Source organism: Heterocephalus glaber, unplaced genomic scaffold (genome assembly GCF_053883595.1).
Source record: "Heterocephalus glaber isolate CG9 unplaced genomic scaffold, H.glaber_assembly_v1.0 deba00001760, whole genome shotgun sequence".
In the NCBI taxonomy this organism is placed as follows: Eukaryota; Metazoa; Chordata; class Mammalia; order Rodentia; family Bathyergidae; genus Heterocephalus; species Heterocephalus glaber.
The window spans coordinates 5,830,584-5,846,208 of NW_028258457.1; the positions used below are offsets into that span (position 1 = coordinate 5,830,584).

Genomic DNA, 15,625 nt, shown 5'->3' on the forward strand with positions numbered 1-15,625 from the left:
GTGGGTCTGGCGTCCATGGCATGGAGCTGAGTATCTGTAGGGGGCTAGAGGAGGAGGCTGGGAGGCTGGTGGTTGGTCTGAGGGCACTAGGGAGCCATGGAGGTCCTAGAGCAGGGGCAGGGAGGGGCATCTGCCTGACAAGAAGTGATGGGGCTTCCAGAGCCGCCCTCTGGACCAGTTCCCAGGGTGAGGGACCACCCTGACCTCACTGCACTGAATCATGATTTCCCAACATCCTGTCCAGCCACTGGGGTCTGACGGGCAGCTGAAAATGGGGTCAGGGGACAGGAGGGCTCCCGGGAGACCAGCCGTGGCCCTTGCCCTGCCTCTGTTTCCCCTGTTCCTGACCAGCTAGAGAAACCACAGCCAGACCAGTTGGTGCATGTCTGGGGAGGCGGGCAGGAGAGGGGACACCAGATCTCAGGTCTTCCCCTTTCTGTCCTGCTCCCCGCCATTTCCAAGAAATTCATTTATACTAAAGTGAGACTGGCTTCTCACGAGGTAGATGTAAGGTTAAACCATGCTCAACCCAGGCCAGCTGGTCAGGGCAGAACTGCTCCTTTTTAGTCTCGAGTGCTGCCTGGGAACACCCACTGTCCATGTCCCTGTGGCCACACCCTTCTGAGCCTCCCAGCACCCCAGTTCTGAGACCCACGCCAGCTGGGAGAGAGGCTGCAAGCCTTGGATAACACAAAACATGTTTATTCTCAAGAGCAAACATAGCAAGAGGCCCCAGTTGGCTGAGTGGGCACAGCCGGGCATCTCTGGGGGACCCTCAGTTAAGGACATCTGGTCTGGGGTTGTGTGGGGACTCACTGTTCAAAGCTCCAAACAAGCCAGGTGTGGTGGTGCATGCCCATCATCCCAGCACTCGAGAGGCTGAGGCAGGAGGATCACTGCAAGTTCAAGACCAGATTGGGGAACAAACACAAAAAAACCCCAAAAAGTAATAATAATAATAATAATAATAATAATAATAATAATAAGAAGAAGAAGAAGAAGAAGAAGAAGAAGAAGAAGAAGAAGCCCCGAACAGAAGCCATGGAGCAATATGGATTTGTTTGTTTGTTTTGGTCACTTCCACTCCCCAGTGCTGAGGATTGAACTCAGGGCCTTAGCACTGAGCTACATCCCCCGGCCCTTTTTATTTTTACTTTCTAGATAGGGTCTCTTTAAGTTGCTGAATTGCCCAGGTTGGGCACGTTTGTTTTTGTTTCTGTTTTTAGATAGGGTCTTCCTATGTAGCCCAGGCTGGCCTTGAACTCATAGCGATCCTGCTGCTTTGTCCTCGCAGACAGACGTGTGCCTGGCCTTTCAGGTTGGGGAGAGGACCACAGGCTTTGAAGACCCCAGCTCAGAGGTACAGATGACTAGGGGGGAGGGCTGGGGATTTAGCTCAGTGGTTCCGCTGCCTGCCCCCCAAGCGCAAGGTCCCCAGTTAGATCCCCAGTACAAAAAAAAAAAAAAAAGACGTGAGGCCAGGCCTTCGCGATCCAGGGAAAAGTGGGAGGCCCTGGTAGGGACTGAGGTGGCCGGAGATTCCAAATTCGGCCCCATCTCAGCTCTGATCCTGTCAGGGCCAGGCCCTCGCCATGCGTGCTCACACGTGGGCGCCAGGGGGCGCACGGAGCCCGGCCTCTCAGAAGTCCAGCTCGGGCATCAGCGTGTGCCTCACCAGGGAGCTGGGGGGCTCTGGCTCCTGGGGGCCGCTGTCCCCGGGGCGCCCCGCCGCGTCACCGTGCTCGGCCTCCCAGGCCCTCTGCTGGGCCGGCCAGTCCATGTGGGCCCAGCGCGGGTCGGGAACCCCCACCACCTCGTCCACCAGGACCTCCAGGTCTGGCGGGGGCTCGAATCGCTCCACCAGGATGGGTGCGAAGGGGCCCACGAGCCAGGGCAGCGGCACGGCCTGCAGCACCAGCTCCAGCAGCTCGTCCACACTCGCGTGCGCGCGCGCCACTCTACCCCGGCCCTCAGCCAGCGCGGCGGCGGGGACGTCCCCGAAGCGGCGCGCGTCGGCGAAGGCAGCCTGCAGGGCGTCCACGCTGCTCCGCACCTCGGCCACTTTCTCCTGTGCCCCGGGAGGCAGGCCGCGCACACCCGCCTCCAGCGCCTCCACGGAGCTCTGCAGCTCCAGGGTCAGCCTGCGCGACAGCACCAGCGTCTCCTGCTCCGCCTGCGGGGGAGGAAGGCAGCCTCAGTTTTCCCCAGGGACACACGACAGAAACCAGCCTGTCTTCGTTTTCCTAACGGACACAAACAGGGCTGGGGTTTGCTGTTGTTATTGTTTTGAGACAAGGTCTCCGGGCTGGCACTGAACTCGTGGTGATCCTCCTGCCTCAGCCTCCGAGAGCTGCGATGACAGGCATGCGGCTCCAAGCCCAGCTTTATTTTTGATTTTCTCAGACAGGGCAAACAGGGATATGGGCCTGCCATAGCTCCCTTCATAGATCCACACTGGACTCAGCTCTAGCTGCCTCAGTTCCCCCTACGGGCCCAAGGCCCTGCTGCACTTTCCCCACGAACACCCCACCAGCTGACCTCAGCACTTGGTTTGAGAAAACTGGAGCCTGGTCCTTGTAGCCCCCGAGGTGGAGTCAGAACCACGCGCTGCTCCTCTCCTGGCCCAGCCTGCCCGGAGCCACCACCCCGCCCGAGCCCCATCATCTCACCTTCTTACCTGGCCCTGCTACCTTCTCACGGGACCCCCTTACCTAACCTCACCTGGCAGCTCTACCCCATCCACCACCGCGTCACCTGGCCCTCACCTCACTTCTCTCCTCCTCTCTCCTCGTTGCCCATCCCCCTGACCCTACCCTCTCCCTTGCCCCGCCCCCTCCCTGGACTCCCCTTCAGCCTCTCTGGGTCCCGTACTTACTCCCAGGTCCCTGCTTCTTCTCGTGGCCCCGCCTCCCCATTGGCCCCACCTCATCTCCTGGCCACGCCCACCACCCCTGGCCTCCCCTCTCCTTCCTGGTCCTGCCTCTTGCCGGCCCAGCCCCCTCGTGATCCCTCCGCCCTGCCCCTCCTGGCCACGGCCCAAGCTTCTCCTGGCCACGCCCCTTCGCGGTGGCCCCGCCTCTGCCGGTTCCGCCCCGCCCCCACCTGGCTGTGCCGGCGGCCGTTCTCCAGGGGCTGCTGGTGCCAATCCTCCCACAGCTCGTGCACCTTCCCGGGCTGGGACGCGGGGATCGGGCTCATTCCACTTTGTATGCTGTGGATCTGCAGACAGAGACAGGGGTGGGACTTAGGGCAGAAGGGTGGAGAGGACAGAGCCCACTCTGAATCCAAGAACAGTCATTCACTCAGTACTATCTGTGTGCATCACTGCGAATCAACCTGCCACACTGCCCATCCTCCCGTCCTCGCCCGCCCATGGCCTGAGATCCGGTATGACCCGCAGCCCTGCTTCGATGCAGGCCTTCCCCACGCCGGTCCCTGCGGTACCCTTGCCCTAGACCCTGTCCCCTGCCTGGTTCACTCCCGCTCTGCAGGGAGCCTTCCCTCTGTCCCCTGGGGGCCGAACAGACCCCCTCACGGTCCTGACCCCCGAGGGACACGATGGACACCCCACCTTCAGCGTCCAGGCCAAGGCCCAGGAGCCTGAGGGCTCCACCTGAGACAGACGCATCCCAAGGATGTGTTCCCACATCTTAAAATCATGAATTAAGAATTTAAGGTAGGGGCTGGGGATTTAGCTCAGTGGTTTCACCGCCTGCTGCGCAAGCCCAAGGACCCGAGTTCGATCCCCTCTACCAAAAAAAAAAAAAAAAAAAGAATTGAAGGTAGAACAGAGTGCAACCCACAGTCTAGGAAAATTTTTTTTGCCAGATGTTCCTCAAAGGACTAATATCTAGAATATATAAAGAATTCAAAAAAAAAATCAGACTCCCTAAATTTAAAGACCCAACCCAAAAATGGGCATCTGAAATGAACAGATACTTCTCAGATGAAGAAGTAGAAATACAAGTAAATATATGAAAAATATGTTCAACATCACTGGTCATTTGAGAGATGCAAATTAAAACAACGCTGAGGCTGGGGATTTAGCTCAGTGGTTCTGCCACCTGCCTTGAAAGCACAAGGTCCTGAGTTCAATCCCCACTACAAAAAAAACCCCCCAAAAATCCCAATGCTGAGATTCCATTTCCCTCCAGAAAGAATGATTATTATCAAGAAATCAGCCAGTAACAAACGCTGGCAGGGTTTGGGGGAAAAAAGGAACCCTTCTCCGCTGTTGGTGGGAGTGCAGACTGGTGCAACCACTGTGAAAATCAATGTGGAGATTCCTCAAAAACTAAAACTAGAGGTTCCATTCAACCCAGATATTCCCCTTTTTGGTATCTTCCCAAAAGAATTAAAAGCATCCTACCTCAGCAATATATGCACACCCATGTTTATAGCAGCATAGTTTGAAATAGCTAAATCTTGGAAATAGCCCAAATGCCCATTAGCTGATGAATGGATAAAGAAGATGTTGGGCTGGGGATTTAGCTCAGTGGCACCATGCCTGCTTTGCAAGTGCAAGGTCCTGAGTTCAATTCCCAGGACAAAAAGAAGATATGGTTTTCCTATACAATAGAGTATTACTCTGCCATAAAGAAGGTCAAGCTTGAGACATTGCTAGTTAAATGGATGCACCTTGAGATCATACCCTTAAGTCAGATAAATCAGACACACATGTTCAAATACCACCTTGTTTCTCTGGTGTGAGAAATCAAAATAGGAAATAAGGACCAAAATGTATAATAGATATTAGGAAATGGGAAGAAAATGTTTAAATGAGAAGGGGAACAAGGGAGGGGGAGGGAAAAAGGAAAGAAGGGACAAGAAAAAAAGAATAGAAGGAAAAAATAGAAACAAAGCTTTTGTAAATAAGGAGGGGAAGAGGGGTTGAAGGGAGGGGAGGGGAATGGGAAAAAAAGAAGCAAGAGATACCATGTACGGGTACAAATTCCCAGTGATGAATGTGATCATTAGGTATGTCTAAACTGTACTAATAAAGTTTTTGCTTCAAAAAGAAAAAGACTTAGACAAAAAAGACTTGAAGGTAGGGCTGGGGTGTTGGGCAAGGGCAGGGCACTTGCCTAGTTAGCAGGGACGTGGGGTCCATCTCCAGCAGCACAAAAAGCAAACAGGAGAAAGAAAGCCACCGGGGGTGCCACACATCCATATGTCATCCCAGCACTCTGGGAGGCTGAGGCAGGAGGATTGAAAGTCTGAGCTCAGCCAGGGCAACTTAGCAACTTAGTGAGTCCCTGTCTCAAAATAAAAAATAAAAAGGGCTGGGATGGAGCTCAGTGTGAAGGCCCTGGGTTCAGTAATCAATATAAGAAGCAGAAGAGGAGGAACGAAAATTCAGTGTCTTCCATGGATATAGTGGAATATTCCTCAGCCTTTAAAAGGAAGGAAGTCCTGACACTGCTACAGCAGGGATGGACCTCGAGGCCGTGCTGCTCAGGGAGCTGTGGCAGACACAGGAGGACACGCAGTGCAGGGCCCCACCCCCAGGAGGTGGTCAGATCCACAGGGACAGGAAGGAGGATGGTGCCGGCCTGGGGAGGGAGGGGGTCAGTGCTTCCTGGGACAGAGCTCAGCTGGGGAGATGGAAAGCCCTGGAGGTGGGCGGCGGGGACGGCACAGCTGTGGGATGCGCTCGATGCCGATGCCGCCGAGCCGGGCACTTAAGAATGGTTAAGTGGTAAACTCTGTGTTCTGTACATTGACCACACACAGGAAGTGGGTGTTAGAAAACACAGCGGCTAGGGGCCGGGGATTTAGGTCAGGGGTTCTGCCGCCTGCCTCGCCACGTGGAAGGACCCGAGTTCGATCCCTGCTACAAAAAAAAAAAGAAAACATGGAGACCATGCAAGAGCCTGTTGGCCCATTGTGAGTAAAGCACACAATGTCTCGCTGAGCACACACTGAGCTCTCAGTTTCCTGAATGAGCACTTGGCTCTTGCTGTGAGCTGCCTGGTTCTGCGGGTAGGGCAGTGCCTTGATCAAGGCCTAGTGTAACATAGGTGTTCAACAAAAGTTGAGGGCCAGGGATTTAGCTCAGTAGTTCCAGTGCCTGCCTCACAAGTGCAAGGTCCCGAGTTTGATTCCCGGTACCAAAAAAAAAAAATAACACAAAAACAAATGTTGAGCAGGTAGGCTGGGGATGCAGCTCAGCGGCAAAGCACTCACCTAGCACACCCAGGGTCCTGGGTTCAATGCTCAGCACTGGCACAAAAAAAAAGTCCAGAGGGGGAGTTTCAATAAAGTAAATTAAGAAGGGCTGGGGATTTAGCTCAGTGGTTCTGCCACCTGCCTTGCAAGCGCAAGGTCCTGAGTTTGATCCCTGGTTCCACACACACAAAAAAAGAAAAGTAAATGAAGAAGCCGATCCTATCATGTTCTGGAAACAGAGGGTGATAAGAAGGAAAATAAAGCACACCAGGTGGAGGGCACGGCCATGCAAAGGCCCTGGGGCAGGACAGAGCCCTGTGCAGTAGACAAGGGTGTGAGTGGAACAGAGGGAGCGAGGGGCAGAGAGGGAGGAAGGGAGGAAGGGAGGAGGGAAGGGGACAAGCAGGCCTTACAGGACCCTGTGGGCTTCAGGGAGGACTTGGCTTTGGCCCAGGGAGGTGGGGGCTGTAGAGGGCTGAAGCCAGAGGAGGGAGGGACAAGATTCAGTGCTCAGGGACGCCCTCTCGTGGCTGCTGTGGCGAGGACAGGCTGCCTGGTAAGGGCTGGAGGGGTGGGGGCTGAGGAGCAGAAGGCTGGCTGGTGAGAAGCAGGTGGCTCCTGTAAACTTTGCCCATAGAGCTGCAGTAGGAGCTGGTGTGTTGGGCATGCACTGGGAGGGAAGAGCACGGCTCCTCCCAAATGGCGATCTGCTGCCCGCAGCAGAGAATCCTCACCAGTTCCAGTGTCTCCTGCAGCTGGGCCAGCATATCCTGGGTGCGGTGTTTGTTCTGCCTCAGTTTCCCCAGAGAGTGCTCATAGGCCAGGTGGCGGATCCTCGTCGACAGAGAGCCCAGACGCACAAAGTAGCCCTGTTGCCTTCTCTGATCCTCCACTGAGCCCACTTCTGGCCCCTGGGCCTCCGCCGCCAGCACCTCTGAAGGTTGGGACAGGAGCCGGGCGGGGTCAGCGTGGCCACCTCCTCCAGAGCTGGTCACCCACCCTTGGGGTAGACACCCCACAGGCTCCCAAAGCTGTGGTTTCCCTCTATTAACACCCACCTTTTCATCTTCCCCAAGCCCTAGAGCGTAGGCACTATTATTGCCCCATTTTACAGATGAGGGAAACTGAGGCAGAGTGTGGCTAGCCCACAGTGTGCATGAGGCAGATCAGGATTCAAGCCCCAGCACACCAGCTCCAGACTATGCTCAACCATTCTATTAAATGGACTTGTAAAGAATACATCGCCTGGCATGGTGGCACAGGCCTGTAATCCCAGAACTCGGGAGGCTGAACCAGGAGGATCACCACAAGTTTAAAGGCAGCCTGGGCTACACAGTGAGTTCAAGGCCAGACTGGACTAATAGTGAGAACTTGTCTCAAAAAACTAAACAAAAAAGAATATACCACAAGCTGGGCATGGTGACTTAGGCCTGTCGTCCCAGCACTTGGGAGGCTGAGGCAGGAGGATCTCCACGAGTTTGAGGCCTGGCTGAGCTACATAGCAAGACCTTATCTCAAAAAACAAAACACAAGAGCCAGAGATTTAGCTCAGTGGCACCACGCCTGCTTCAAAAGTGTAAGGTCCTGAGTTTGATCCCAGTACCAAAAAAAACCAAACCAAAACAAAAAAACCACACACAAAAGATCACTGGAGACAGTATGTAAAATACTGGGGAGTGGTGGGGTTTCGGAAACTGGCTAAAAAGACAGACACTATTTATTTAGCCTGTGTCTCACTTTACCACTTTTCAAGACCAGCCAGAAACCAGGATTTTTAGTGCCAAATCTTAAATGCATAAAGTGAATGACACATTTGAAGATTTCACAGGCTAAGGTTTGAGCTCCATTTCCTGCTGATGTGCTGTGCAGCCTGGGGCCGATCCAGACCTGTCTCATCTGAACCCCATGGACAAGACCCTGGACTGGGGGTGGGGAGGGTGCCGGCCTCACCGAGCTCCTCCTCAGTCATGGGCAGGAAGTGGTCCACCAACTCCTCGGACTTGCCCAGCACGACGTCCACAGCGTGGCTCACAGAGCGCTTCAGTTCCACGCTCCAGCGCCGGCCCCGCCTGGCCAGGCCCACCACGCCTGTGACCCCGCTGACCACCGCATCCTTGGCCGAGGTCACCACCTGGCAGAAGGGGCCCCTGCTCCAGACACTGCAAGTCTCTGGCTCTGTCTCCTGACCCCAGCTCCCTGGGGCCGGGACTCCAAATCCTTCGTACCGCTTCCTGGCTCTGTGCCTCAGTTTCCCCTTTATAAAGGGGGAATAAATGCTTCAACCTACCGGTGTGGTGTGTGTCAGTGCCAGTTATGTTACATGGCTGGAGTTTTAGGTCCTGCTCCAGGACTAGCTGGATCAACCCTCCCTCTCGGCTCAACTCTGGCCCAACTGCCTAGGTGCCCATGCATGGTCTGGTCACCCGGTACCGTGTCTGAAGGCTGCTGGAGAAAGGGCAGCTTCTCTTCTAGTTTGTCCAGGCCCCTGCAGGCAAAATCGTTCACTGTGGCCACTGAAGAAAGAGTGGGGCAGAAACAGGGACACATGGAGATATACAGAGGGAGGGAGTACTAGAGTGTCCTCCAGCACTCTGGAGTCTGAGGCGGGAGAAGGATCGCTGCAAGTCTGAGGCCAGCCTGGGCTACACAGCAAGACCAAGACCCGAGAGAGAGAGAGAGAGAGAGAGAGAGAGAGAGAGAGAGAGAGAGAGAGAGAGAGACAGGAAGGGACGACTCTAACCCAGGAGGTGGCTGGTGGCCCCCAGAGGTCCTGGGCTGGACACCTGCACTCTGAGAGAGGGAGGTGGATGGAGGAGGCCAGGCCACAGGACGACAGGTGGGGGGCTCCCAGCAAGTGGTGGGGTCCTGGGAGGGACTGGGGACCCTGAGCGGGGGGGGGGCTGCCTCCTCGGCCCTTCTGCTCAGCCCCAAGGTGACTGACTCCACAGCGCTGGTGGCGGCTCAAGGTCACGGGAGCCCTGTGGAGGAGCTGGGACCCCAGGTGACCTCTTTCCCTGTCACTCTGGAGGCGAAGGGTCTTCCCGTCCTTCACAGGTGGACCCCTGAGATGGGGGGGCGTGGGAGATGGTGCAGGGCTGAGGGCTGAGGGCTCAGGGCAGGCGGACACAGAGCAGAGGGGACTGGAGGGACCAGAGATGACAGGTGTGGGGAGAGGGTCAGGCCAGCAGCTGGGCAGGGTGGCGCACACCTGTCCTCTCAGCACTGGGGTGGCTGAGGCAGGAGGATAGGAAGTTCACAAGCAGCCCGGCCAATTGATGTGACTTAGGAGCTTGTCTCAAAAGAAACAATACAAAGGGCTGGGGACGGAGCTCAGTGCAAAGGCCCTGGGTCCCGCCCCCAGGGCCACCAATAAACAATCAGAGAGAAGGGCGGAAGGGGACTACTGGAGGAGGGGCTGGCAGAGAAGGAAGGAAAGGGATGTCACATTGCAGGCCGAGGGGAGGGACAGCTGGAGAGGGACACCTCTTCAGGCACCCGCAAAGCATGCCATGCAGCCGGCCAGGCTGGGGCAGTGGGCTATTCCTGGGTCCCAGGACTCACACTGGGGCTGCAGATGGTCCAGCAGTGGCTGGGCATGGTCCAGGGCACAGGTGGTCAGGCTGCACACACAGTGCTCTGCCAGGCGACACGCAGAGCCCAGCAGCGGGTGTCTGTCTTTGGTGGCATTGTAAGCATTGGAGACGGTGGCACAGGTGGCCTGGACAAGCGGCAAGGCCACCACGCGCTGTACAACATTCTGTGGGGAAGGGTGGCATCAGAGGGACCCCTTTAGGCCTCTCTGGGGCTAGGTGTGGTGGTGCACACCTGTCATCCCAACACCCAGGAGGCTGAGGCAGGAGGATCACAAGTTCAAGGCCAGCTGGGACTACACAGTAAGACCTTGTCTTAAAAAACAACAAAAAAATCTGCTGTGAATGCTGTGGTTACTATTACTGTGGTCACTAATGGTCACAGTGGATGCCAGCAGGAGCTGCGGCAGGGACTCAGAGAGGGCAGAAGGGTGCTGGGTGTTCCGAGCCTCCTCCGTGGCCCATGATATCCTCGGAAACTGGTTCTCCCAGCAAGGATGGGGAGAAGACACCTGGCTTGAAACTATCCCAGGGACAGCTGGCCCCCGCCCTTCCTGGTGCCCCTAACTGGGGAGGGGCAGCCCCACCTGTTGGTTGTGCTCCTCCAAGCTGGGTCTGGGGCCCTGAGTGGCCTCGTTGTCCGACATGGTGGCTGCACACAGGGTCACCCTGGGGGGGCAGGACAGTGAGGGGTCTGTTCCCCCCCAGGCCAGCCCTCCTGGCTCCTGCCCAGGCCTGGGACCCTGTCTGTCTGGGCTCTGTGGCGGTCTCATTCCCCACCTGTGAAATAGGGCGTCGTGCAAGGCTTGGACAATAGACACATAGTAGGTGCACAATAAAGTGCTGCTGGCACGGGGGTGCCGCCCTGTGGCTTTGGGCAGGCTCCATCCCCTCTCTGGCTATTTCTTCTGTACAGTGGGGCGGGTCCCTGCTGCCCGTGCCAGGGTCGGACCTGCACAAGCACCCTCCCCAACCAGGGTGGAGGCCATGGCTGCAGAATCCCGATCAGCCGCACAGCTCACCTAACAGACGGAGAAACTGAGGCACGTCACAGGTCCACGTTGCCTCACAGCGGGGAGCTCGACCTCAAACTTCAGATTTGCTGCCTGCTTTTCCTTCTCGTTGCCACCGGCTGCTCTCGGCGCCCTGGTACCCTCCCAACTGGGTCTTGAGCCTCAGCCAACTGGGCCAAGGGTCTCGGCCACCTGCTCTGGCCCGTCGCACCCCACCCACGCCGCGGGACCCTCGCTGAACACACGACCCGGATCTCAGAGCCTGGCAGAGGCTTCCGGACGCCGTCTGCACCACACTCACCTGGGCCGCTGAGTCTCTGCCCCCACCAGCTGCCTGTACAGACCCTGAACTCTCAAGTCTCCGCCCACTGACCCCCTTTTAGCAGCTCGAGGGCGGGGTATTGGGAACTGACCAATGGGGATAGGCCTCTCGGGGGCGTGTCCAAAGGGCGGGGCACCAGGCTTCCCTCCTCTTCTTGGGCTCCCCCAACGCTCTACGGTTGCCATAGCAATCCAGGGACGCTGGATGCCCATGGATTGAGCTACTTTTGGCTAGATAGGGTCACCTGTCGCCTGCTGTTTCCATGGAGACAGGAGAGGGTGATCCCAGTCCCCACTGCCTGGTTGGATGACCTTGGGCAATTCTCCAAGTCTTCTTTTTTTAATTTGCCAGTTAAGCCAGGAGCCAGGCCAGCCCATTCCCTCAGATACCCCCGGCCCCATTATTTGTGGTAGTGAAGATTGAGTCCAGGGCCTTTGCACTGAGCTACATCCCCAGCCCCCAGCCCCTCTTGTTTGGAGACAAGGTCTCACTAAATGGCTAAATTGCTGAGACTGGGCTCAAATTGGCAATCCTCCTGCCTCAGCCTCCCAGAATCATGAGATTATAGGTGTGTGGCACCGTGCCTGGCCCTTGGATCCCCATTTTACAGATGAGCAAATCGAGGCCCGAATGCTTAAACCACTTGCCCTGAGTCCATAGAGAGGAAAGGATCTGATTGCAATCCAGCTCTGTTCGATCCCAGGCCCTTGCCTTCCAACCAGGCATGACCCTTCATCTAGGGGCTGAAAAGCCTAACTCCCCAGGCCCTCCAAGCTTCCCTCAGCCCCACATGCCCACCTCTGCGTTGGCAAAGGACACTCCAGATCTGACTTATGAGAACAGCCCCCTGGGTCCCCGCCATGCCCTCTGCCCCATCAGGCCCCCTGGTGCCCTGGGCAGATGTCCTCTGATGTCCTAGGTCAGCATGACACATCAGAGACCAGAGCAATCTGGGACACAAGCTCTGGCCAAAATCCACCTGTAAAGTGACACGCAGGCAAATGGTCAGGGTTTTATTTCCAACGAAGTCCTGGGATGGGGGAGGGAGAGAAGCCAGTGGCCATCTGATCTCAAGTGCCGTCCATGAGTGACCCCCAGGCTCTGAGTCCCGCCTCTCAGTTTTTCTCTTTCATCCTGGGGTTTGGGCCGGGATTTAGCTCAGTGGTTTCGCCACCTGCTGCGCAAGCGCAAGGACCTGAGTTCAATCCCTGATACCAAAAAACCCCCCAAAAAGACATTAACATCCTGGGGACCAAGGACATCTATTGGGGAAAGGCAAGAAACCCTGAATAGGGGCCAGGGATTTAGCTCAGTGGTTCCAGCGCCTGACACACAAGTCCAAGGTCCCGAGTACAATCCCTGGTACCAAAAAAAAAAAAGAAAGAAAGAAGCCCCCAACTGTGATTTATCCCATTCCGTTCAACAGTTATTTATTAACACGCTGGGGTGATTCTGGCTCAAGGGAGCTGGGCCCCAGGCTCAGGACTCAAGAGCCCCCTAAACTGGGGAAGATGAGGCAGTCGGAGACAACTCTGGTGAGGTCGGCACTCGGCCAGGGAGAGGGACATCGAGTCTGTGGGAGCCCAGAGACCAAGCGATGCTGGCAACCGAGGACAGCGTCACAGCTCGAGGGCACAGGGTGAGCAAAGGCAGGAAAACTGGAAAGCACACCATAGATTTTGGGGAGCGTGGCCCAAATGGGTCCTAGCAGCACCAGCAAGCCTTGGATCTCAGCCACAGAAGGCGGGAGCATCTACAAAGTGGGGTGCCAAGAGCCCCACACCTCAGCGGGACCCTGCCACTGCCAGGAGTGCCTGGCCCCTCAAGGCTTCCGGGCCGGCGCAGCAGGTGCCATTCTGGGAGAACATCCTGTGCCTGTTGGCCACCAGCCAGCGAAAGAGGTCATCCAGGTTCCGGTCACAGACCCAGGGGTTGCCGGATAGGTCAAAGCCTTCCTGCATGTTCCGGGCGGGCTTTCCCAGGGATGCCCAGAGCCCTTTGGGCACAGTGCTCAGGAAGTTATTGGAGAGGTCCAACATGTCCAGCTGCCTCAGGCCTCGGAAGGCGCCAGCCGCCACCAAGGCCAGCCTGTTGTCACTGAGAAAAAGGTAGCGCAGGCCGGGCTGGGGCGAGAGCAGGTCCTCACCAAGCACCTGCAATCGGTTGCCCTGTAGATCCAGCCGTTCCAGGTCCAGCGGGCCCTGCAGGAGGTCAGCTGGCAAGTCTTCCAGCTGGTTGTCCCCGAGGTCCAGGGTGCGCAGGAAGCTGAAGTTGGCCAGCAGCCCAGGGGTCAGTGCTCGGAGGCGGTTCCCAGACAGGTCCAAGAAGCCCAGCGCCTTCAGGCCGCGCAGCCACGAGGCCTGCAGGACCTGCAGCCGGTTGTTCTTCAACACCAGCGTGTGCAGGGCGGCTGAGGCCTGGAAGAGGCCAGGGGGCAGCTGAGTCAGGGCGTTTCTCGTGAGATCCAGCACCTTCAGGCCAGGCACGGGCACCAGGAGCTTGGCCGGCAGCTCCTCCAGATGGTTGCTGGAAAGATGCAGCTCTTGGAGGCCGGGGGCACCCCGCAGGGCATCAGCTGGCAGCTGGGTCAGGCTGGAGAACTCCACAGACAGGTGTGTGGTGTCCCCGGGGAGGGGGCTGGGGAACGTGGAGGGTGAGTAGCAGGAGACAGAGCTGCCGCTGTCCGACTGGTACGTCAGGCACTCTCTGGGGCTTGGGATGTCCCCCTGGGCTGAGGCCACAGACAGCACTAGCAGGAACAGGGTTCTCGAAAGACAGGGCTTGCAGCCCCCTGTTCTGGGAGCAATGACACATGTACAATGAGCCACAGTGAAATACACCCAGAACCTGCCCTTTCTTCCCATCTCTATGGCTACCACTCCTTGTCGCCTGGACCAGTGCAGTATGGTCACTCCCTCTTCCTCTCCAGCCTTCTATCCACCCCTGTAGCTGCCAGAAGGACCTATTTTTCCTGGAAGAATTCTATTGACTCTTGAGTTTCTGAGTCTGATTCCTACATACTAGTCTTCCCCATTGTCATCCCAGCCCTAATGGGCTATTAATGATTCCCAGTCCAAACTGTTAGCTAATTGTGATTTGGTTTATTTTCAGGGTCAGTCCTTCTCTCCCTAGTTCCATATTTTAATGGAACAGCCAGTGGACTCCTATTCATCCTGCAAATCCCCAGGCCAAATCCCCTCTTTTTTTTTTTTTTTTTTGGTACTAGGGATCGAACTCAGGACCTTGAGCTTACAAGGCAGGTGTGGCACCACTGAGCTAAATCCCCAGCCCCTAAATGCCCTCTTTTCCATGGAACCTTTTAAAATTTTCTTCCCAACAAAGAAGGAGCTCCTGCTCTGAGCTTCTTCTCTCTCCTTAAAGCTCCAGAGGCCTCTGAGTAAACTCAGGGTTCCAGCTGCAAAAACAGGACCATGAACATGAAAGCGTGTCTTGCTTTCAGCAGGTCTGAAGTGGGCATTTGGTCTTGGGAGGGGTGGTTTACACGGGCGTCATAATCCTGGGAGCTCTGATGGGGTCCTCTCCCACTGTCTGTCCCCTGTGACTTCAGTGGGTTGGTCACAGTGTCCACGTGCCCAGGAAGGACGGGCTGGGGACCTACCTCTGCTGTTGCTCTCTGCTCCGAGGGGACATGGTGGCTCTTCTCTTCTTCCTCTGGGATTCCTGGGCCTGGGGCTGGTGGTCTTATACCTGCTTGGCTTGGGGGCAGGGTTCAGACAAGAGGAAGTCCCCGCACCACCCTGTTCTTGTTCCTCATAGGGACACAGCCCGGCCGGGCAGCGAAGGGCAGGGGCAGGATTGCCCAACCGCTTCCTGGCAATTGCTTCCTGCCCGCCCCTTCTCGGCCTTCAAAACCCAATTCTTCCCACCCTTGCTTTCTGGTTTTTAGGGGGCACCCAAGAGTCCCTGAGGCTGAGTGCCCACCTCCCCATCCGATCCAGAATTCAAAGGTCAAGGTCTCAAAGTGCTGACCCTGGCGAATGGGGATAGTGTTTTGAACAAGCGATACTATTTACGGGAAAAACCAGGAAGTTTGTTGAAACGAACAACAACAACAAACAACTTTGTGTTCTGAATGCACTGCATATTCTTTTTTTTTTTTTTTTTTTGCACTGCATATTCTTAGTGCTTTCCTTTTCTTTTTTTTTAAATTGAAGTGGTTTTTTAAAAACTACAGTTCACTGGTGTGTAAAGCCAAAAGACTCCACGGTCTCTGCATGGTGACTCAGGAGGTAGAAAATCTGAGTCCGAGTCTAGCTTTGCCGCCAGCTGCATTGCTTTGTGCAACTGGGCAAGCGGCGCAACTTTTCTTGAACTGTTTCCCTACCTGTGAAGCTACACCCAAGCTCCAAGGATCCCTTGTGCTACTCCTTTCTTCCCGAACAGCCACTGAGATAAGAACACAGGGCCTTTCATTGAGCTCTATCCTTTTTTAGTTTTTGAAAGATCTCTGTCCAGTCACTAAATTGCCCAGGCAGGTGTGAACTTGTGATCCTCCTGCCTCAGCCTTCAAG

At 56.1% G+C, this 15,625-nt stretch overlaps 2 protein-coding genes across 3 annotated transcripts; both read right to left on the reverse strand.

Annotated features, from left to right (window-relative positions):
* Positions 1-686: 686 nt before the first annotated feature.
* On the reverse strand, positions 687-11,158 carry Plin5 (perilipin 5). Of its 2 annotated transcripts, none has more exons than XM_004865732.4 (8): positions 11,073-11,158; positions 10,346-10,427; positions 9,730-9,925; positions 8,599-8,681; positions 8,119-8,299; positions 6,903-7,102; positions 3,103-3,219; positions 687-2,173 (listed from the first exon to the last, which is right to left on the reverse strand). In XM_004865732.4, the coding sequence occupies exons 2-8, from the start codon at positions 10,403-10,405 to the stop codon at positions 1,640-1,642; spliced, it is 1,371 nt and encodes a 456-aa protein (XP_004865789.1). In that variant the 5' UTR covers positions 10,406-10,427; positions 11,073-11,158; the 3' UTR covers positions 687-1,639. The 2 variants fall into 2 exon arrangements, with proteins under 2 accessions (XP_004865789.1, XP_004865790.1); XM_004865733.3 differs by lacking the exon at positions 11,073-11,158 and adding an exon at positions 10,781-11,066.
* Positions 11,159-12,093: 935 nt separating this feature from the next.
* Positions 12,094-15,154, reverse strand: Lrg1 (leucine rich alpha-2-glycoprotein 1). The gene is made up of 2 exons (XM_004865731.4): positions 14,713-15,154; positions 12,094-13,889 (listed from the first exon to the last, which is right to left on the reverse strand). Exons 1-2 carry the CDS (start codon positions 14,742-14,744, stop codon positions 12,878-12,880), a joined length of 1,044 nt encoding a protein of 347 aa, XP_004865788.1. The 5' UTR covers positions 14,745-15,154; the 3' UTR covers positions 12,094-12,877.
* Between the last annotated feature and the right edge of the window lie 471 nt (positions 15,155-15,625).